The sequence below is a fragment of the Dendrobates tinctorius genome, unplaced genomic scaffold (genome assembly GCF_039654945.1).
Source record: "Dendrobates tinctorius isolate UK_male_01 unplaced genomic scaffold, ASM3965494v1 ptg000208l, whole genome shotgun sequence".
Taxonomy (NCBI): domain Eukaryota; kingdom Metazoa; phylum Chordata; class Amphibia; order Anura; family Dendrobatidae; genus Dendrobates; species Dendrobates tinctorius.
The window spans coordinates 10,908,776-10,933,209 of record NW_027361875.1 but is presented as its reverse complement, the minus strand read 5'-3'; the positions used below and the strand labels follow the sequence as shown (position 1 = coordinate 10,933,209).

General features: G+C 45.8%; 1 protein-coding gene across 5 annotated transcripts in view; it reads right to left on the bottom strand.

Annotated features, from left to right (window-relative positions):
• RALGAPA1 (Ral GTPase activating protein catalytic subunit alpha 1) overlaps window positions 1-24,434 on the bottom strand; it is a 448,263-nt gene that overhangs the window by 317,120 nt on the left and 106,709 nt on the right. For all 5 annotated transcript variants that reach the window (XM_073554214.1, XM_073554210.1, XM_073554212.1 and 2 more), the window contains exons 12-13: window positions 16,280-16,414; window positions 16,037-16,185 (exon numbers count right to left, since the gene is read on the bottom strand). In XM_073554214.1, coding sequence (XP_073410315.1) covers window positions 16,037-16,185; window positions 16,280-16,414 — 284 coding nt within the window. The remainder of the gene's footprint in view (window positions 1-16,036; window positions 16,186-16,279; window positions 16,415-24,434) is intronic.

Here is a 24,434-nt window from a genome sequence, read left to right as displayed (position 1 = left end):
ATAAAGTTTTGACTTGAAAACTGTTTGATTTCATTTTGTAATAAGCTGATAATGCTTATAATTTCACAACTGACCATTTTTTTTGTTCAAAATAAAAATAAAAAGGTTGAAAACTCTGCTGTGCATAATAATTTGGAACATGCATTTTGAGTGTTTCTTATTTTTAAAAATATACTGTTTTCATAGGCAGTATGTTCAAAAACATTGCAATTATACTAGAATATTAGATGACTGGAAAATAACAATGACTGCAATTCATATAGGTAATTTAGAGAAAATATGAGGAAATATTTTTTGCATAATTTGGAACACAGTGTATATAAAAAATAATTATATTTGCATCGCTTTATTCTGTGAGATATAACTTTTATTTTTTCGCTGATGACGCTGTGTGGCGGCTCATTTTTTGCGGGACAAGATGATGTTTTCAGCGGTACCATGTTTATTTATATTTTTCTTTTTGAATGCGTGTTATTGCACTTTTTGTTCGGCGGTATGATGATAAAGCATTGCTTTTTGCTTTGTTTTTTTAAGGGGTTAACTAAAGGGGTTAACTAGTGGGACAGTTTTATAGGGCGAGTCGTTACGGACGCGGCGATACTAAATATGTGCATTTTTATCTATTTTTATTTACAAATAAAAGAATTTATTGGGGAATTTTTTTTAAATTATTTGGGGATTTTTTTATAAATTATTTTTACACTTGTTTTTTTTCCTTTATAATATTGTCCCGGGGGAACATTACTATAAGGTGTCAGATCGCTAATCTGACACTTCAAACAGCGCTGTGTCAGATCAGCGATCTGACAGGCGCTGCTGCAGGCTTCATCGTGCACTATGGAAGCCACCTCTCTGCAGGCCCCCACGGCAATATTGGATCCGGGGGCCTGCAGAGAGGAGACCCTCGGAGCGACGCAGCACATCGCGCTGCTCCGCGGGTCGCAGGGAAGAGGGAGGGAGTCCCCTTCCTGCGCGCTTCTCTCCTATATGCCCCCGGTACACAAACATTATCGCAGTGTGCCAGGGGTTAATGTGCCGGGGGAGGTCCATGATCGCCCCTGACACATAGTGCCGGGTGTCAGCTGTGATAATCAACTGACACCAAGCCGCGATCAGCGGTGCTCCCCCCGGGGGGGGGGGGCGCTGATCGCTATGACGTACTATTCCGTCCTTGGGACTTAGGTCCCAGGTCACATGGACGGAATAGTACGTCTAATGTAGGAAAGGGGTTAATGAACCAGGACGGTGCTCCCTGTGATCAACCACAAGCCCCAAACTCACCTTTATATGTGCTACAAATATATCATTTTTTTCTTTTTAATTTGTTTATTAACCAAAAACAACATATACACATGGATACAACCAAGTCAGTATACAGTTGTGGCCAAAAGTATTGACACCCCTGCAATTCTGTCAGATAATACTCAGTTTCTTCCTGAAAATGATTGCAAACACATTCTTTGGTATTATTATCTTCATTTAATTTGTCTTAAATGAAAAAACACAAAAAGAATTGTCCTAAAGCCAAATTGGATATAATTCCACACCAAACATAAAAAAGAGGGTGGACAAAAGTATTGGCACTGTTCGAAAAATCATGTGATGCTTCTCTAATTTGTGTAATTAACAGCACCTGTAACTTACCTGTGGCACCTAACAGGTGTTGGTAATAACTAAATCACACTTGCAGCCAGTTGACATGGATTAAAGTTGACTCAACCTCTGTCCTGTGTCCTTGTGTGTACCACATTGAGCATGGAGAAAAGAAAGAAGACCAAAGAACAGTCTGAGGACTTGACAAACCAAATTGTGAGGAAGCATGAGCAATCTCAAGGCTACAAGTCCATCTCCAAAGACCTGAATGTTCCTGTGTCTACCGTGCGCAGTGTCATCAAGAAGTTTAAAGCCCATGGCACTGTGGCTAACCTCCCTAGATGTGGACGGAAAAGAAAAATTGACAAGAGATTTCAATGCAAGATTGTGCAGATGTTGGATAAAGAACCTCGACTAACATCCAAACGAGTTAAAGCTGCCCTGCAGTCCGAGGGTACAACAGTGTCAACCCGTACTATCCGTTGGCGTCTGAATGAAAAGGGACTGTATGGTAGGAGACCCAGGAAGACCCCACTTCTTACCCCGAGACATAAAAAAGCCAGGCTGGAGTTTGCCAAAACTTACCTGAAAAAGCATAAAACGTTTTGGAAGAATGTTCTCTGGTCAGATGAGACAAAAGTAGAGCTTTTTGGGCAAAGGCATCAACATAGAGTTTACAGGAGAAAAAAAAGAGGCATTCAAAGAAAAGAACATGGTCCCTACAGTCAAACATGGCGGAGGTTCCCTGATGTTTTGGGGTTGCTTTGCTGCCACTGGACTGCTTGACCGTGTGCATGGCATTATGAAGTCAGAAGACTACCAACAAATTTTGCAGTATAATGTAGGGCCCAGTGTGAGAAAGCTGGGTCAACCTCAGAGGTCATGGGTCTTCCAGCATGACAATGACCCAAAACACACTTCAAAAAGCACTAGAAAATGGTTTGAGAGAAAGCACTGGAGACTTCTAAGGTGGCCAGCAATGAGTCCAGACCTGAATCCCATAGAACACCTGTGGAGAGATCTAAAAATGGCAGTTTGGAGAAGGCACCCTTCAAATATCAGGGACCTGGAGCAGTTTGCAAAATAAGAATGGTCTAAAATTCCAGCAGAGCATTGTAAGAAACTCATTGATGGTTACCAGAAGCGGTTGGTCGCAGTTATTTTGGCTAAAGGTTGTGCAACCAAGTATTAGGCTGAGGGTGCCAATACTTTTGTCTGGCCCATTTTTGGAGTTTTGTGTGAAATGATCAATGTTTTACTTTTTGCTTCATTCTCTTTTGTGTTTTTTCATTTAAGACAAATTAAATGAAGATAATAATACCAAAGAATTTGTGTTTGCAATCATTGTCAGGAAGAAACTGAGTATTATCTGACAGAATTGCAGGGGTGTCAATACTTTTGGCCACAACTGTATATACACCTGTCAAGGTAATTACAAAAGGACAACATACCGTATATACTCAAGTATAAGCCGACCAGAGTATAAGCCGACCCCCCTAATTTTGCCACAAAAAACTGGGAAAACTTATATACTCGAGTATAAGCCTAAGGTGGAAAATGCAGCAGCTACTGGTAAATTTAAAAAATAAAAATGGATACCAATAAAAGTAAAATTAATCTATACATCAGTAGGCTAAATGTTTTTGAATATCCATATTGAATCAGTAGCTCCATATAATGCTCCATACAGTTCATGATGGCTTCATAAGATGCTCCATACAAAATACACCCCATATAATGCTGCACAAAGGTTAATAATGGCCCCATAAGATGCTCCCTAGAATATGCCCCATATGCTGCTCCATAAAGGTTATGGCCCCATATGCTGCCCCCATAAGATGCTCCATAGATTATGCCCCCATATGCTGCCCCCTTAAGATGCTCCACAGATTATGCCCCCATAAGATGCTCCATATATTATGCCCCAATATGCTGCCCCCATAAGATGCTCCATAGATTATGCCCCTATATGCTGCCCCTATAAGATGCTCCATAGATTGTTCCCCCATATGCTGCCCACATAAGATGCTCCATAGATTATTCCCCCATATGCTACCCCTATAAGATGCTCCATAGATTATTCCCACATATGCTGCCCCTATAAGATGCTCCATAGATTATACCCATATATGCTGCCCCCATAAGAAGCTCCATAGATTATGCCCCCGTATGCTGCCCCTATAAGATGCTCGATAGATTATGCCCCAATATGCTGCCCCATAAGACGCTCCATAGATTATACCCCCATATAATGCTGCCCCCATAAGATGTTCCATAGATTATGCCCCAATATGCTGCCCCTAAAGATGCTCCATAGATTATGCCCCTATATGCTGCCCCTATAAGATGCTCCATAGATTATGCCCCCACATGCTGCCCCCATAAGATGTTCCATACATTATGCCCCCATATGCTGCTGCCGCTGCTGCATTTAAAAATAAAAAAATTACATACTCACCTCTCCGTTGCTGGGGCCAGGTGCCGGTGTCACTGCTGGCACCTGGGATATTCACCTGTCCCCCGGTCCATCGCTCCTTGCTGCTGCCTGGCATGTCATCTGTCAGTGACGTTCATACTGCAGGTGGTACGGCGCGCACTAACCACGTCACTGTGCCCTCTGCTGCCTGAACATCACTGACAGATGACGTGCCAGACAGCAAGCAGCGATGGACCCGGACAGGTGAGTATCGCTATACGTACTTACCGGTCCTGGCATGGTCTCTGCAGCCCCCAGTTTCTCCGCGATCTCCCTTCCTGCCTTCAGTGGTCACGTGGTACCACTCATTACACCTCATGAATATGCGCATATTCATGAGTGTAATGAGCGGTACCATGTGACCGCTGAAGGAAGGACGGGAGATCGCGGAGACGCTGGGGGCTGCAGAGACCGTGCCAGGACGGGTAAGTATGACCTTACACCCCCGCCCCCCCTCCGACCCCATGGTGTATATGACTCGAATACAAGCCGAGAGGGGGACTTTCAGCCCCAAAAAATGGGCTGAAAATCTCGGCTTATATTCAAGTATATACTGTATTTGTCCAATAATAAATTGTTCGTACAGTTTCAGTGTCATGAGTCCATATATTGCTGTACGCATAATAAACCACTGACCAGGAGCGATTCCTCATAAACCCATGCTGATATGGCGTTAAACAGTTATTCTCATTGAGATAATCCAGAATAATATCCCTCAGAAACCCTTCAAATATTTTACTAACAATAGAGGTTAGAATTACTGGCCTATAATTTCCAGGTTCACTTTTAGAGCCCTTTTTGAATATTGGTACCACATTTGCTATGCGCCAGTCCTGTGGAACAGACACCATCGATATAGAGTCTCTAAATATAAGAAATAATGGTTTGTCTATTACATTACTTAGTTCTCTTAGTACTCGTGGGTGTATGGTTTCATGTTCGTGTCTAACGTTTTTCTTCCCATCCCCTCTTCTAGTTTAACGCTCTCCTGATGAGTGCAGTCTGGCCAGGGTGTATAAGATTCAATATAACCGTGTTCAGTATAGTGTCCAGAACCTTGGTGAAAATCCTATATTGCACATACGATATGGGGCGATAAGATCCACACTCAAGGGGGTCTTTCCCTCTTTCTTAAGTAGAATAATATTAGCTTCATAGAAGGAGTCCGGTAAACATTCCTCCTCCCAGATCCCCCGAAACACTTTTAAAAGTGTCCCTGTATTTTCTGTACAATTCAATGGGGAACCCGTCTCGCCCAGGAGCCTTCCCAGAGGCCATATCCATCATGGCACCTTCTATGGTAAAGTCAGCGTACAAGAAAGCTTGTTTAGTAGAACTCAGCGTGGGGAATTTTATGTCTGACAGGTAGTCTAGGTATTCTAGGATACCGAAACTGGTATAATGCTCTATAATAATCATAGAAACAATGAAGTATATACTCCGTTAAGGTCGCCACCGAACTATCCGCTCTCCGGATTTGGAGTATGGTGTTAGAGGTGTTGTGCTGACGCACCAAAAAAGCCAAAAATTAATTTGAGTGGTTCCCCAGTTCAAAATAAGACTGACAAGTAAAAAATAATTTACGTTTAGATTTAGTGTCCATGTATTGGTTATATAACCTCTGGGAGGTCAGCTATGCAACTCTATTCTCATTAGTCTGGCTAGATATATATGCTGCTTGAGTCTTTTAGTTGCTGTTCCATCTTATCGTCCTCCCCCGAGGTTACTCGTTTAATATAAGAAATTGTAGAAGATAAACATCCTCTCAAGTACGCCTTAAGGGCATCCCAAAGCAAGCTAATATTCTGGGGTTCAAGGTGGGACGCGATAAAACAGTTTATTTGATCTATAATTCTATCAGTAGGACCTATTAATTTCAGCCAGAATGGATTTAGCTTCCAGAATTTACTATGTTTCGATTGGCCAAAATTAAGTCTAAGTATAACCGGACTATGATCTGAGACCCCGCTTGGACCATGCTCTTTTTTATCTACCCACATCGCTAAATCGCTGGAACCAAAAATATAATCTATACGGGACAAGGTACGTCAAGTGGACGAGTGACAAGTATACCCCCTTGCCTGAGGGTGACGCATCCTCCATAAATCCAGCCAACCACTGCCCACCATGAATAACGCTAGTGGAGACAAAGATGTGGATGGAGTTTCCCCAGAAATCCCACCATCCAACCTGATTCTATCAAGGGAATTATCCATGACCAAATTAAGGTGCACCATACAGTTGTGGCCAAAAGTATTGACACCCCTGCAATTCTGTCAGATAATACTCAGTTTCTTCCTGAAAATGATTGCAAACACAAATTCTTTGGTATTATTATCTTCATTTAATTTGTCTTAAATGCAAAAAACACAAAAAGAATTGTCCTAAAGCCAAATTGGATATAATTCCACACCAAACATAAAAAAGAGGGTGGACAAAAGTATTGGCACTGTTCGAAAAATCATGTGATGCTTCTCTAATTCATGTGATTAACAGCACCTGTAACTTACCTGTGGCACCTAACAGGTGTTGGCAATAACTAAATCACACTTGCAGCCAGTTGACATGGATTAAAGTTGACTCAACCTCTGTCCTGTGTCCTTGTGTGTACCACATAGAGCATGGAGAAAAGAAAGACCAAAGAACTGTCTGAGGACTTGAGAAACCAAATTGTGAGGAAGCATGAGCAATCTCAAGGCTACAAGTCCATCTCCAAAGACCTAAATGTTCCTGTGTCTACCGTGCGCAGTGTCATCAAGAAGTTTAAAGCTCATGGCACTGTGGCTAACCTCCCTAGATGTGGACGGAAAAGAAAAATTGACAAGAGATTTCAACGCAAGATTGTGCGGATGTTGGATAAAGAACCTCGACTAACAGCCAAACAAGTTCAAGCTGCCCTGCAGTCCGAGGGTACAACAGTGTCAACCCATACTATCCGTCGGTGTCTGAATGAAAAGGGACTGTATGGTAGGAGACCCAGGAAGACCCCACTTCTTACCCCGAGACATAAAAAAGCCAGGCTGGAGTTTGCCAAAACTTACCTGAAAAAGCATAAAACGTTTTGGAAAAATGTTCTCTGGTCAGATGAGACAAAAGTAGAGCTTTTTGTGAAAAGGCATGAACATAGAGTTTACAGGAGAAAAAAAGAGGCATTCAAAGAAAAGAACACGGTCCCTACAGTCAAACATGGCGGAGGTTCCCTGATGTTTTGGGGTTGCTTTGCTGCCTCTGGCACTAGACTGCTTGACCGTGTGCATGGCATTATGAAGTCTGAAGACTACCAACAAATTTTGCAGCATAATGTAGGGCCCAGTGTGAGAAAGCGGGGTCTCCCTCAGAGGTCATGGGTCTTCCAGCAGGACAATGACCCAAAACACACTTCAAAAAGCACTAGAAAATGGTTTGAGAGAAAGCACTGGAGACTTCTAAGGTGGCCAGCAATGAGTCCAGACCTGAATCCCATAGAACACCTGTGGAGAGATCTAAAAATGGCAGTTTGGAGAAGGCACCCTTCAAATATCAGGGACCTGGAGCAGTTTGCCAAAGAAGAATGGTCTAAAATTCCAGCAGAGCATTGTAAGAAACTCATTGATGGTTACGTGGTTACCGGAAGCGGTTGGACGCAGTTATTTTGGCCAGAGGTTGTGTAACCAAGTATTAGGCTGAGCGTGCCAATACTTTTGTCTGGCCCATTTTTGGAGTTTTGTGTGAAATGATCAATGTTTTACTTTTTGCTTCATTCTCTTTTGTGTTTTTTTCATTTAAGACAAATTAAATGAAGATAATAATACCATAGAATTTGTGTTTGCAATCATTTTCAGGAAGAAACTGAGTATTATCTGACAGAATTGCAGGGGTGTCAATACTTTTGGCCACAACTGTACATATAACGCAAGCATCTGGGTAATTTAAAGCAAAGCTCATCACCATTTGAAGAACTGACACATTGGCCGGGGGAGGCGATATTATAAATACACAATAGAACAGATCCTTTTGAGTTTATCAATGCATATACAAAGACAAAACTTCCCTCAGGGACTCTTCGGGCCTCTTTAACCTCCCACCTAACGTCCCTATGTATTAATAATGAAACCCTTCTTGAGTAGCTGGTATGAAATGCGTGAATGAACCACTGCACCCAAGGCTTCTGTACGAACCTAGCCGAATCTCTAGTCAAGTGCGTCTCGGCCAGAGCCACAATGTGAGGATGATAGCGCATGATCTGGTAAAAAACCTTAATTCTTTTCAGAGGAGATTTGAGACCCTTCACATTCCAGGTCATACATATAATTTCAGAACCCATATCTCCTCATCCAAACATGGCATACATTATCACACAAATAGAAGTTATAGGCATCATGTAAAGACTCTCGGCGGCAGTACCTGCATAACAAAAACAAAACTATTGGAAAGAAGAACAAAAGAAAATTCAGACATAAAGGAGCAAAGTCCTGTGCTCCTATCTTGGATTAAGTTAGGGGATTCCCTCACTGAACACAGTGTCCGGTATTGCTGTTAAATCTGACGCCAGTGTGAGAGCTCCAATCATGTAAATAGGAGGAGAGTTCCAATTAACTGCCAGTAGATCAGGACTTCTTTCTACAGGAACCCTTATGGGACCGCACCCATTCCATTGCCTCCGCTGGATTCATAAAAAATATGGAAAAACCCTCATGAACAATTCGGAGTCGAGCTGGATATATCATTGAATAGAGAACATTTTTTCCCTGAGCTTCTTCTTGACTTCCATGAATTGTGCCCTCTGCTTCTGGAGTTCAATAGAGAAATCAGGGAATATCGAGATCGTGGCACCATTGAACTTGATAGGGCTTTTTTGCCTTGCCATCCGTAATATAGCATCTCGGTCATTGCAACTGAGGAGACTGCCAGAAAATTTCTAGTCGGACTACCTGGTGGGAGCGGCTTTGTAGGGACCCTATGAGCCCTGTCTACAGAGAATGTGGAGGAGAATTCATCCCCTAAAGGATCTTGAAGCCAGCCTTCTAAAAACTGCTCAGGTTGTTGGCCTTCTGAGCGTTCCGGTAATCCTATGATCCGGATGTTATTCCGGTGCAGTCTGTTTTCGAGATCGTCTGCCTTTTGCTTCCAGGAATTTATGGAGCCAGCCACTTTTGTTAGTTTGGTCTCTATGGGTGTAAAGTTATCTTCCAGATGGGATACTCTAGGTTCAACTACTGTAATGCGCCCACTTATAGCCTGCATATCCTGCCGGAGACACCCCACCTCAGAATGCACATCCTCCATTTTCCCAGTCAGGGATGTTCTAGTTAAAGATATGGCCTGCATTAACTGTTCGGATGTCTGTCTAAGAATTAGATCCTCTTGCTCACCACCATCGGAAGCATGGTTTTTATGCTGATCCGCAGCTTTAGTATGTGATAAAGTATTCCTAAGGGATCGTGCATCAGATGGATCGATCCTTGCAAAGTCTTTTAGTTTGTCAGCCACCCCTGACCCCCTTGGACGATTCATGATTAATAATAATGCAATATGGCAAGCTGAGTAGACGTATGATTATAGAGTCCCCTCTTCCCCTGAATCCAGCCGCAGCGGTGTTATGATAAAAGGTGTATATCAGGCAGCCCTGGGCAGAGTTATATAGCCAGGTGTTGGGTCCTGTGACAGATCTGATGGTATTGTGCAAGTCCTGGGCAGCAGGGTGAAAGACAACGCCTGCAGGTACAGCGGTGGGAGTACAGAAACATTTAAGATGTAAGGAGCCCACGTCAGTGATTTAGCATGGAGGGAGTGTGGCGCTCACATCTCAGAGAACACACCGCGCCTCCCTCACTGGTACATCAAGAATACAGCCGCGCAGCTCCGTCTGCCCCCTCAGGAGCAGGATCCACAGCGCTATGCCCCCTCCTGTTAGAGCGCACAGCATAAGATTGCCGCCGTCCACAGGCCCCGTCTTCCTATCAGCTCCTCCACAGAGCCCGACGCATCGGGACTGCGCACCACACCTCCCTAGGAAGCGGAGGCCTCCAGGAGCCTGGGGGACTTCGCCACTGGCAGGTATATGCCAATAAGAGCTGTTACAATCAGGATTTCGGCCATGATTGTGGGAGCTCCGTCAGGCTGCGTCCTCTCAGCTCCTCTGCATCGCTCCGCCCCCATACAAATATATCTAGTATTACCTAATTAAGGTTGCCTAGAATGGTACATCTGGATCGGATACATTTATAGGGATGGGAAAAAAGATTTATTATTAATGTACCTCAACTTTAGGCCATAAGAGATAACTATGCAATCAGTGTGGAGTCTGGATAGGTCTTATCTCACTTTCACATTAAAGGGGTTCTCCCATGGAGAAAGAGCATAACTTCTTGGGGGAGTTCAAATATTAGGACCTCATAACCACAATAGAGGAATTTTTAGTACTCACCGTAAAATCTTTCTTGGAGCCTTCATTGGGGGACACAAGTAACCATGGTGGTGCATGCTGCTGTCTCTAGGAGGCGGACACTATACAAAAAAAGGAAAATAGCTCCTCCTCAGCAGTATACACCCACCGACAGGCACAAAGTAGGAGAAGCAACCAAATACTCATCATATGTACCAACCTCAATGACCATGCCGTTAAACTCAGAGACTGTGAACTCTGGTGGCAGAGGGGGCCTTGTGAGAGAAGATCTGGATGGTCTGGAAGCCTCCAGGGAACATCCATGAGCATGTTCATTAGTTCCACGTACCAGGCCCATCTTGGCCAGTCTGGAGCTATCAGAATTACGGGAATCCCTTCTGCCTTTATCTTTTTCATGACTCTCGGAATCAAGGGGAGACCCAGAAAAAGATAAGGCAGCTGGAATTGGGACCACTGGATTACAAGGGCATCACAACCGATGGCCAGTGGATCCCGGGACTTAGCTACGAACTGGAGAACCTTGTGGTTCACCCGAGAAGCCATCAGGTCAAAGTCTGGAGTGCCCTATCTCTGGCATATTTGGTTGAAAACGGCGGGATTAAGAGACCACTCACCTTATGCGAGACCCTGATGACTCAGAAAAATTGTGTTACCACGGCTGGTCAGGTGAGGAAAATCTCCAGGAGTGGACCCTCTGGATCGTGGCATCGAGGGGCCCCGGGTGAGCTACCAGGTGGAGCCGACCCCTATACAGGGATTGTTAGGAGCAGGCCCAGGGGTTCGGGTACCACGATAACCGGTACCGAGAGGAGCGGCTCTGAACGGACTGGAGTATAGATAGCAGTACAATGCAGGATCACTGGAGACAGGAACAGAGTAGGACTGCGGGACTGGAGCATAGATAGCAGGACTGAGCAGGACTGAGCAGGATTACTGGAGACAGGACCGGAGTAGGACTGCAGGACTGGAGCATAGACAGCAGGACGGAGCAGGAACACGGGAGGCAGGACTGGAGTAGGACTGCAGGACTGAAGCATAGACAGCAGGACAGAGCAGGATCACTGGAGACAGGAGCTGAGTAGGACTGCGGGACTGGAGCATAGCCAGCAGGACAGAGCAGGATCACTGGAGACAGGACCGGAGTAGGACTGCGGGACTGGAGCATAGACAGCAGGACGGAGCAGGAACACGGGAGGCAGGACTGGAGTAGGACTGTGGGACTGGAGCATAGTCAGCAGGATGGAGCAGGAACACGGGAGGCAGGACTGGAGTAGGACTGCGGGACTGGAGCATAGACAGCAGGACGGAGCAGGAACACGGGAGGCAGGACTGGAGTAGGACTGCGGGGCTGGAGCAAAGACAGCAGGAACCACGGAATACAGGACTGCGGGAGACAAGAGAGTACACAAGGAAGTAGGGTCCAGTGTGCAAGCAAACATGACGATCAGGCGCCTCCTTCAAAGGAGGACGGCCTGATATGCCCATCTGGTCTGCCATTGGTCTGACGGTGCTTCCGGATCAGGGCATTGCCGAAGCACAAGTGACAGGAGGGAGGCGCAGCCTCGGCCTACGGCGCATGCGCATTGCATGCAGAGACGCCGTCGGCCGCAGACCTGTCAGAAGGGACCGCCGTGGCTGTCGGGCGGCTGCGGCGCGGGAGCGGAGGCCGGGTGAGTATACAGTGGTGGCACGACAAATCGGCTGTCCAATTTTCCACCCCCGGAACGTGTACGGCTGATATGGTGGGAATGTGAAGCTCCGCCCATCGCAGAATCCTTGTTATATTTGCCATCACCTGTTTGCTGCGAGTCCCTCCTTGATGGTTTATGTAAGTCACGGTCGGCTGGCCTGCGAGAAGGGACTGCCAGTTGCGAAGGGCAAGAAAAATTGCCCTGATTGATGGGGAGAGCGATTTCTTGGGCATTCCAGTGACTCTGCGCTTAGTGATAAAGAAAGACCGCTCCCCAACCGAGGAGACTGGCGTCGGTGGTAATGACCTGCCACCGAGACGAAGGAAGGACTTCCCTCGTAGTACTGACGCTGATAGCGTCCACCAGGTCAGGGACTGTCTCACCATGGGAGGCAGTAGGATGGGCCGGTCCAGTGAAGTGGTCCTCTTGTCCCAAACAGACAAGAGGGCCAGCTGAAGGGAACCGTAATGGAACTGGGCAAAGGGCACTGCCTCCATGGCGACAACCATCTTCTCCAGAAATCTCATGCAGGACCGTAGGGGGAGAGGAGCTGGCCACTTTAGAGTGTGACTCCCCTGGCAGAAAGATAAAAACGTCTCCTTTGGAAGGAAGACACAGACTTTGGTCGTGTCGAATCTCACACCCAGAAACACCAGGTTCTGAGCTGGGGTCAGGGAGGACTTCTCTCTGTTGACAATCCATCCGAGACGGGCCACAGTGTCCAAGGTGATCTGAAGACTCTGGTCGCAGTGTCGGCGGGAAGGCACCTTGATCAAAAGATCAGACAAGGGATTATGAGAATCCCCTTGGGGCGAAGGACGGCCATGAATGCTGCCATAACCTTCGTGAATACTCTGGGGGCCGAGACCAGACCGAAGAAAGAGCCGTGAACTGATAGTAATTCTCCTGTATCGCAAACTGTAGGAATCTCTGATGCTGAACACAAACAGGAATGTGAAGATAGGCATCCTGAATGTCTACAGAGCCAAGAAATTCTCCCGGCTCCACGGAGGCAATTACCGAACATAGGAACTCCATGCTAAAATGATGGATCCGAACGCAACGGTTCAGCCACTTGAGGTACAAAATCGGACGGCGTGATCCATCCTTTTTCAGAACCCTGAAAAACATTTGTACCGGGGAATGGGTACGATTACTCCTGTGTGTAGAAGGGAAGAGACGGCCTGAAGGATCCCTGGGGCCTGAGACGGGAGTTTTTGCGGGTGAGACAGAAAGAAATGTCTTCCTGGGGGGGGAGAAAAGGCGATTTTGTAACCGGACGTGACTATCTCTCTGACCCAGGCATCGTCGACCACCGACAACCATGCCTTCCGGAAGGAAAGAAGCCGGCTTCCCACCCTCGAGATATTCCCGGGTGCGGTGACCCGTCACTTTGAGAATCTGTTGGTGCAGTACCCAGAGGACTTGGAGAAGTGACCCTTTGGCCACCAGTGAGGTGCAGGTTTGAAGTACGGTTTCTTCCTTTCTCCTTGGGTGGAAGATCGGTCCTGCTGAGAGAAAGTCCCTTACGAAGAGAAGGGCCGAAAGGAACGAAATTGAAGAGACCTCTTTCTATTGAAAGGACGTTTAGGTCTGGACTGGGGAAGAGAAGTGATTTTCCCACCGGTAGCAACCGAAATTATCTGATCCAGTTAGGAACCAAAAAGCCTAGAGACTTGAAAGGCAAGGTTAGTTAGAGACTTTATTGAGGGTGGATCTGCGTTCCACACTTTCAACCAGAAAATGCGGCGTATAACAATGATGTTGCTGTTTGCCCTGGCAGAACTGACCGCATTCAAAGAAGCGGTCAGAAGATATTTACCGGCATGGGCAATCTGGTCTGCCAAATATGCCATCTCATCCGAAGGAGCTGCCTCAAGGACGACCTGGCGAAGCATTCTGGCTCAGGCAGATATGGACTTTGCCACTCAGGTGGCGGCAAAAATGGGGCAGAGGGAGGCGCCAGCCGCTTCAAAGGATGATTTAGCCAAAGACTCAATCTGCCTACCAGTAGCGTCCTTAAAGAGATGCACCGTCCGGCAGAGACAAGACAGTCTTGGAAGATAGGTGAGAAACCAGAGGATCCACCTTAGGGGATACTGCCCATTTACCAACGAGGTCTGGGTTAAAGGGATAAAGAATGTCTTGCTGCTTCCTTCCCGGGAAGCACTTTTCAGGGTGTTCCAAATGTTTAGCCATAATCGCTTCAAATTCCCTGTGATTGGGAAAGATTCGTGAAGGACGCTTTACTCGTTTGAAAGAAACGGAGTGCTCCTGAATAGGAGCCTCGTCCTTCTTTAGGTTGAGTTTGGGTAATTGCCAGGATGAGGCTACTGCCCATAACCTGCATTCTTGGTCCGTACCAGACTCACACTCAGACTGGGAATCCTCATCTGACCCAAAATCCACCTCCGAGGGGGCATGGGGAGAAGAGGCCATCTTAGATGATGCAGAGGGACCCAGGGAACTGGACGAGGAGCTGGAAAGAGTCCGACTCCTTTGCTTTGTACCCGATCTGTCCCTGCGAAAGTCGTGATCAGGTGCGTGCGAATCACGGTGAGAGGCGTTCGTAGTGCTGGTGGCAGCAGAAAAATGTGGAAGACGTTCAAGGCCTGGACCAGGCTTTAGTCAGGTCAGAGACCGACTGTAGGGATGGAATCATACATACCTGCAAGGTGCCCACGGTCCTCTTCATCGATGAGGATGTCATGAGGAGCCCCCGGGTGGATGGGGGTCACTGGTAAATCCTCCTTCCCACACCGTATCCAGACGATGCAGAAGATGGCGTCAACCACGTGCAAGAAGGGGGAAGGCCACCGCTGGTGACCACCGTCTTCCTCTCAGCCCTCTCTGAGGAAAGGGGTGAAGTGAGGAAAAGGCAAAGGACCGGCCACCGAGAATCACCCTGAAACACCCGTAAAGGTGACAGTGGTTTAGGTCCTACCGTGCAGGGCCAAGAGTGAGTGATGTGGGTGACACCACACTGCTCTCTCAGTCGCATAAGTGTGGGAAAACAAGTTGAGAAATTACACCGTTACCCTGAAGATGAACCTGAAAAACAAAGGGAAATAGTTAATAAAAGACAGCAGGTGACCTGAAAAGGAAATAAACTGAGGATCTGAGATCAGAACCTGGTCCGCCTTCTACAGACACTAAGCTTAAACTGGGGTACTTGGTACCTGTCAGTGGGTGTATACTACTGAGGAGCCATTTTCCTTTTTTTTTGCATAGTGTCAGCCTCTTAGCAACAGCAGCATACACCCCAATGGTTACCTGTGTTCCCCAATGAAGCGATAAAGAAAATGATCTTTATTTATATAGCACCATCATATTCCGCAGCGATTTGACCTCATTAATCCAAACAACAAAAGGGCCAGGGTCAAGTCTAAGCGTACTCTCATTCTTCTTTGAGTTATACTGTTAGAGAGCCGTGGATTACACCCAGAGCAGCACCCTCGTTATAGAGAAGTAGGGACCAGTAAGTACGGCCTACCTAATATCAAGCTTTCATGTGAAAACTCCTTAAATGGATCTCTGGCCTTAGGCTGGTGAATCCTCACAGTGCATGCACTGTGATTACAATTATGCGATATGCATACTCATGGCCACATTCCGACTACACATGTCCAGCCTCACTTAATACACTTGCAACTGCCATCTAGTCGGCATGTGATCACATGTGTGCAAGTTACATGCCCACCCCTGCTCTTGGCGCCTACAGTACGGGTAATGTGAGGATTCAAAAGTCTGCAGTCACATAGCGTCACTGCAGACTTGTAGCCTAAGGCTGGACAACCCCTTTAAAGCTCCATGCCAATATGCACCGTGAGTAAATGTACTAGATCTTCACATATGTTCCTAGCAGCGTTCATTTCCATGTGCCCTTATTACCAGGTCTTTTTGTCCATGGAGACTTGCACCACCATGTAACGGTAGATGTTCAGGACTCTCTTACACATGTCCGTATGTTCATTTAACATCGTCTTGTTGTCATTTGCCGGCTCAAGCAAAATGATGTTTGCAGCATTTACAATAAAAACCTATTGATAAAGACAGAACCAATATCTTATAAGAATGGAGAACTGTGTCATCCAAAAACTACAATAAATCAGGTGTCGAATGTGCGGTAAATACCTGATACACGGCCTGAGCACCGGCCTTCACATTCCTGTCCTTGAGATCAGCTTCTGAGAGCTTGTTACTGGAGTCCTGGTGACACTTGGACCAACTTGATGTGTGAACATGGCCTTGAGGGACTGTCAGTGTATCCTATAAAGAGAAAAAAAAACAGCATTGACTGCTGCTCTATAATCCTATGAGCCGCGAACAGCAAGCATGATGTTCACAGTGACATGTGACAACCTGGATGGTCATCAACGGTGTGTGTCCACCTCATGTTTGAAGGCACTTAGCTCATAACAACAGACTACATTCATAACCGAATACATCCATCACAGCGGGCACCTACTTGGGCAGAAAAATCTAATACCCCTAGACCCAATCATTATAAAAAAAAGTGCAATCAATTTGCCAGAGAAAACCAAAAGCTGCAAATTGAATCTGCACAGGAACCTCGGAGATCTGAGGTTCTCCTCCTGTCCTTGGCCGATTTAATTGCTATGAATTCCTAATTACAAAGATCATTATTATCTGTATCTGGTCACTTCAGGGATCACCTGGCTTTAGGTGCTCACAGATCCATTGTCAGCTGTCGATGAAAGCTGTAGTGGTGACATCTGGATGGGAGAGTCACAAGATTAATGAAGGAGGAGGCACATCATTTATAGGAGTGTGGCTTGATAAATGTCTGAAAGAAGTCTGACGCACCCTCGTTTCTCCCCACTGCACCCCCAGAAATGAGGAAGGGCTTAGTTGTGTGATTGATATATAACAAATTGAGGATCAGCAGAAGGAGGAAGCCAACTGCACAGTGATATAGTAGGTTAGAGGCCTATCACATCTGGGCCTTCTTACTTTAGTCAGCGGGTTTTTTGTTGTGGGTGAGAGGCAAGGGCAAGGAGCCTTCCAGCTACATCTTGGCAGGCTCGCTCTGACTTGCTACGTGTGGCCTGTAAGACAAGGTCCAGGCACACTAAGAGGGCATTTCAGAATAAAGGTGAGCTGTCTAAGTTGAAGCAGCCTTCCCACGTTCCATGAAGATGGACTAGTAGGTAAAAGGCCTATTCCTATTCTAGTCAGCTGATCTAACGGGTGTGAGATGTAAAGAGCCTTCCCGCTACATCCTGTAGGTCTACTGGGTGAGAGGCAAGGAGCCTTCCCGCTACACCTTGAGAGGCTTGCTCTGACTTGTTACATGTGGCCTGTAAGACAAGGTCCAGGCACACTAAAAGGGCATTTCAGAATAAAGGTGAGCTGTCTGACGAATAAGTTGAAGCCATGGCAACTTATTCTGTGTGTGCAGTCTGGGCCCCACAAAGGGATTCCGAACCGCTATGCAGATTGTAAAAGACAGAGAAGAAAGGAAGCAGTAAAAGATGTGGGACCAATATTGAAAAAGGCAAAAATGCTAGAGTGTGAATGTTTGGATGTACAAAAAAGGCACAGAAAAGGGAAGAAAATAGCAAATGAATAAATGATGTTTGAGAATGTGCAGCAGTACGGAAGTAAGGTATATTATGAATGTTTTCATTGACAAAGTTTAACCAGAGACCCAGACAAAACAGATGGACTTGTAAACACTGTGGTCAGACTCAGAAAAAACCCAGACTGAATAGCTACTTGTGTGACCTGCTACCGACGTAAGCGAGTTGCACTAAATCCTGTTCGGACAAGTTCATGTGTAGTCACATAAGAAGCTGACATAATAGTGTGGTTAGTGGGTAGTGGGGATATTGACCATTGAGGAGTAAGCTGACAGTAGACATCAGATGACCAACCACATCAGGACCTAGAAGGGTGACTAGAGTAAGAAAGATGCAGGAGTGTTGTCCCTGGAGCTCCTCTGACCAGCTAGTTATGTTGAAGCAGCTGCCTGACCCTGAGTACCAACCTTTCCCGTTTTATAGACAAATAAAGGAAATACAGTGGACATATAAGTGTACCTGTGCAGACGTAGAGAAGTTGGTGAGTTTAAAGGCAGGTGACGTACTAGGACACATAATTAAGACACATATAGATGTGGCAAAGAATCAGGCTTGGGACATGGATGGTAAACCTGCATGGTCTGGGGAGACATACTGTGAATCACTAAAACAATGGGCTGCAGTGAAACAATCAGAGCAGTTTGTACTCCTGTCTAAGGCCTCTTTCACACTTCCGTTTTTTACAATCAGTCACAATCCGCCAGGTTTTGAAAAAAAAACGGATCCTCAAATTTTTTTTGAGGATACGTTTTTTTCCCATTGACTTGCATTAATGGCGGATTGTGACGGATTGCTGTCCGTTGCATCCGTTTTTTGTGAGGATCCGCCAAAAGTTGCTGTCCGTCACCATCCTCAAAAATTTCATCTCTCTCTCTCACCATCCTCAAAAATTTCATCTCTCTCTCTCTCTCTCTCTCTCTCTCTCTCTCTCTCTCTCTCTCTCCCCCCCTTCCCGGCCAGCGATTCCTTTAAATTTCTTCATTTTCAGGATCCGTCTGAAAACGGATCCTGTGCCATCCGTTCACATCAGTTGAGAACGGATCCGCTTGTCCGCCTTTTTGGCGGATTATAACTGATGCAAAAAACTGAAGTTTGAAAGAGGCCTAACGTGACACAGCAAAAAGGAGAGAGTGTAGAGATGTACTTTGGACGGTTACAGCTGAAATGGGCAGACATTGGGCACAGTTGCATAAACCCACTTGATGTTAAAATACTGGTGAATGCATTCATTGACGGTATGAACAAAGACTTACGAGACTCAGTAAAAACAGCCAGACCTGAATGGAAACATGTAGATCCGAAAGACCTCCTTAAGGTAGCTAAAGGAGTTGAACAAACAAGGACGATAAGACAACTTGTCACGTATGCTGGAACACAAGGAAAACAGTGGAGACGTAGTAGGGGACCTAGAAACAGTGAGGTGCTGGAATTGTGGAGGAAATGGACATTACGCCTGCCACTACAAAAACCCTACTAAGGAGACTAAGGGCCCCGTTAAACGCTTCAATGTCCCAGCTATCCCACATCCCACAAACGGATCTCCGACGTGGATGGGATCGCTAGGACATAGTTAGCTGATCGCTGGTGAGCTGTCACATAGGCAGACTCAGGACCAGCGAGCACGCTGGTATCCAGGGTAAACAGCGGGTATCTAAGCGCCGCGCGGCTCTTAGTTACTTGCTGTTTACCCTGGATACCAACTACCAGCATCTGCTGTATGGCGCTGGGAGCTCGTTGATCGTTGGTATCTCACTGTCACACGCAGCGATGTGTGCCGCCCAGCGGGAGACCAACGATAGATTTATGGCCAAGACCATTATGCTACGATAACAACCAGCCAACTGATCGCTGCTACGTGTCACATGCAACGATGTCGTTTCGACATCGCTGCAACGTCACCAAACTGGTGACATTGCAACAATATCGTTCACAATATTGTTGCGTGTAATGGGGCCTTAAGAAGACAGATGTTACGCCTCCTTCACCTTCAGAATAGGAAACTGGCAACCCAGTGACAAATGTGTACTCTTTTCTTGTCCCTCCAAACCTCGTCCTGACTTGATGACCACCATAACAATGCCAGGGGGGGGGGAGGCAGAATTTTTGATTGACACTGTAGTACACAAAGACTTGATAACGCCCAGACATGATTACTAGCGAGATTGTGGAATGTGAGTGTGTGTGTGTGTGTGTGTGGGGGGGGGGGGGTAGAGGGACAAGTGACTGAAGCCCCAAAATTATGAGATAGCCAAGAGGTGCTTACAAAACTTATTGTTAGTGACAATACCCCTATGAATTTACTGTCATGATTAAATTGAAAGAAGGAACCACTCCTAGCAATGCCCATTGAGCCTACCCAAAACAATGGCCCTGAGCAGGGATATTAAAGAGTATGTTAAGGCAGGGGTTCTGGTGCAAAGATTTCCCCCTGCAACACCCTTTTGTATCACATTAAGAAAAAAGGACCCAAGGGTTCCCCTTACACTCACAGAAAGGTTCATGACTTAAGGGCCATTAATGATGTTACAGAGAGTGTGATTTGGCAAATGCATTTTTTCTCTGTACCCCTGCACCCTGACTGTCAGTATCTTTTTCTTTTACTCATGAAAGTAAACAATACTGTTGGACGGTCCTCCCACAAGGGGGAAAGAAATCTCCTACCATCTATTCAGCAGCGATGGCAGGGATCCTTGAGTAGTGGCAACCACCTCATCCACAGATTGTACTATTACAGTATGTGGATAACCTCTTGCTCTTCTGCCTGGACCAGAAGTCCTGCAGGGAAGCTACAGGTTCCTTGCTATTCTTTTCAGCAGGAAAGGGTTGCAAAGTCTCACGTGACAATCTACAGTATTGCAAACAAAAGGTGACATTTCTAGGCCACTGTATTGCTAAAGTATAAGACACCTGACTGAAAACAGGCAGTGCTGACAACAGCATGGAGGAAAACAGAGACCAATAGCTTACTACTCAGCACAATTAGACCAAGTGATCAGAGGGTCTTCTACATGTGTTCGTGCGGTAGGAGCTGATGCACTACTGCTAGGCATGTGAGACCACGCTGACTTTTCCTTTGACAATTTGTTCCCCACATGACATCCATTCCATACTCGTACAAGTTCAACCAAAACATCTGTCTATGGTCAGACAGCTCCGACTTGAATGTGCTCTACTAATTCCTGAGTATGTCACCCTCAAAAGATGTAACTTTCTGAATCCAACCACCCTCCTGTCTGTGGATTCAGAAAAGGGGGAATTGGTGACCTTATTAGCAAGTGAGGAAGAATACTTTGACATGACGCATGAACATGACGGCATAGAACTGATGAGTCAGGAGACAGTGGGTTTTGCACACGTTCATGAAAAAGAAAAAAAAAGAAACCCTGTTCCTAATGCAGATTTTGAGTTTTTTTGTAGATGGCTCCAGATACCACCAGGATGGACGATTCTACAATGGATATGCAGTAGTATCTTCACATGAGGTAATCCGAGCTGAACCACTCCCTCCTCACATGTCGGAAGAGTTGAAGGCACTCACTGAGGCGTGGAGAGCTGCTGCAGGTAGAGTTGCTAATATTTACACAGATTCGAATTATGCATGGGGAATAGCCCATGATTATGGCCCTATCTGGAGAAGCAGAGCGTTTTTTACATCAGCCGGTAAGCCCATTAAAAATGCAGAGCTGGTGAAACATTTAATGGAGGCATTGATGTTACCAGTCCAGGTTGGCATTGTCAAGGTAAAAGCACACACGAACACTGACTCCATGGAGGTAGAGGGCAACAGAAGGGCGGACGAGGCTGCTAAAGTAGCAGCAAGGCGGCCTAGGGAGCAGTGGACAGTGGCGGGGAGTCAGCGTATTCCAGCCACACTGAGTCAAGATGTCGAGAAATTCCTTCAGCAACAGGCTGCCCAAAGAGAGAAGGAACACTGGGGGAGACTGGGAGCGGAGCTGTACTCAAATGGAGTATGGAAGAATAAGGATAAATTGTGTTTACCAAAATCCCTGTTCCCATTCATGGCACAAGCAACAAATGGCCCCACTCACACCTCAAAAAGTCACGTGTGCCATGGTAAATGCCTTCTGGATCGCTCCTGGTTTCAGTTACGCAGCCGTGAAACTCATACAATCATGCCTCATCTGTGCACGGCACAACCCAGGTAGAACAGTAAAAGTCCCTAACGACATCTAGGCCTCTCTACCCATTTCAGAGACTGCAGATTGACTACATACAGCTACACAAGGTAGGAGTGTATGCAAATGTCCTAGTATGTGTTGATCTCTTCTCTGGTTGGTTAGAAGTCTGTCCGGTAAAATGTGCAAATGCTTAAACGACTGCAGACAAACTGATGAAAGAAATGATCTGCAGGTATGGTGTCCTAGAAACCAAAGAAAGCAATAGGGGTACGCACTTCACAGGAGAAATAATGACGGAAGTCATGCAGGCCCTGGGTGTACAGCAAGCATTTAATACACCATATAGGCCACAAAGTAGTGGGAAAGTGGAAAGACTAAACAGGACACAAAGTGAAAATTCAGAAGGCCATGGCAGACACAGAAAAGAGCTGGGTAGAGTGCTTGCCTCTTGCACTCTTTTCAAACACACTCAGACACTCCAAATAGAAAGAAAGGCTTGTCTCCTTTTGAAGTCCTGTTTGGTAGTGCACCAAAGACTGGTCTGTACTACCCACAGGTGCTACAAATGCAACACGTTTCTATGACAGCCTATGTCCAGGCCTTGCAGGAAAGACTCATAACACAAATGTGGGATAAATTAGTGGAAGCTACCGACTTCCTGGATGATCATATTTTCCAGATTCTTGAAGTTCTTAATGAAACTAAAGTTTTGTGACGCAACAGCGATCTCACCAGCGAGATCGCTGTGTGTGACACTGACCAGCGACCGGCCCCCCGCCAGTTATCGCTGATCGTCCTGGAATGGCCAGGACATTTTTTTGATCGCTGGTCTCCAGCTGGCCAGCACGCATCACTGCTTAGAAACCCGATGTGTACCTTGGTTACCAGCTCCCTGCACCAGCACGCTGGTAACTAAGGTACACAGTGGGTAACTAAGTGACGTGCGTCGCTTGTTACCCTCCTGTCGCTGGTGCTGATCGCTGGTGAAGCTGTCTGTTTGGCAGCTCACCAGCGATCATGTAGCGACTCACCAGTGATCCTGACAAGGTAATATCGTTGTCGGGATCGTTGGTGAGTCGCTAAGTGTGACGGGGCCCTAATACAATACAGAGACAATTAGGCCGGGGTCACACTAGAGAGGAAAATTGACGAGTGAGAGGCGTTAAAAGCACGCATTACACACGGACAAATTATTCTCTATGGGGCAGCTCCCAACAGCCGCATATTTCTCGGGCGTATTCTACGGTCCGTGCCAATTGTCAGCGTAATACGCCCGTAGTACGCCAATTCAAGTCTATGGGTGCGATAAAAATACGCATTACACACGGACCAGATGTGTGACTTGCGAGAAATACGCATCCGGTGTCTCTTACAAAAGCCGGCAATTCAGTGCGCTATACAGTAAACTCACACTGACAGGTTTAACCCCTTCACTACCAAGGGTGGTTTGCACGTTAACTCCCGGGCCAATTTTTACAATTCTGACCACTGTACCTTTATGAGGTCATAACTCTGGAACGCTTTCATGGATCCCGGTGATTCTGACATTGTTTTCTCGTGACATATTGTACTTCATGTTAGTGGTAAAATTGCATTCAAATAACTTGCGTTTATTTGTGAAAAAAACGGAAATTTGGCGAAAATTTTGAAAATTTCGCAATTTTCCAACTTTGAATTTTTATTCCCTTAAATCACAGCGATACGGCACACAAAAAACTTAATACATAACATTTCCCACATGTTTACTTTACATCAGCACAATTTTGGAACCAAAATTTTTTTTTGTTAGGAAGTTATAAGGGTTAAAAATTGACCAACGATTTCTCATTTTTGCAACACCATTTTATTTTTAGGGACCACTTCACATTTGAAGCCACTTTGAGGGGTCTATATGATAGAAAATACCCAAAAGTGACACCATTCTAAAAACTGCACCCCTTAAGGTGCTTAAAACCACATTCAAGAAGTTTATTAACCCTTTAGGTGCGTCACAGGAATTTTTTGATTAAAAAAAAATGAACATTTAACTTTTTTTCACAAAAAAAATACTTCAGGTTCAATTTTCTTTATTTTACCAAGGGTAACAGGAGAAATTGGACTGCAAAAGTTATTGTGCAATTTGTCCTGAGTACGCTGATACCTAATATGTGGGGGGGGAACCACTGTTTCGGCGCATGGCAGACCTCAGTAGGGAAGGAGCGCCGTTTGACTTTTTCAATGCAAAATTGGCTGGAATTCAGATCGGACGCCATGTCACGTTTGGAGAGCCCCTGATGTACCTAAACAGTGGAAACCCCCCAAGTGACCCCATTTTGGAAACTAGACCCCCCAAGGAACTTATCTAGATATGTGGTGAGAACTTTGAACCCACAAGGGCTTCACAGAAGTTTATAACGTACAGCGGTACAATTAAAAAATCATATTTTTTCCACAAAAATGATCTTTCACCCCCAATTTTTATTTTTCCAAGGGTATCAGGACCCTAAAAGTTATTGTGCAATTTGTCCTGAGTACGCTGATACCCCATATGTGGGTGTAAATGACTAT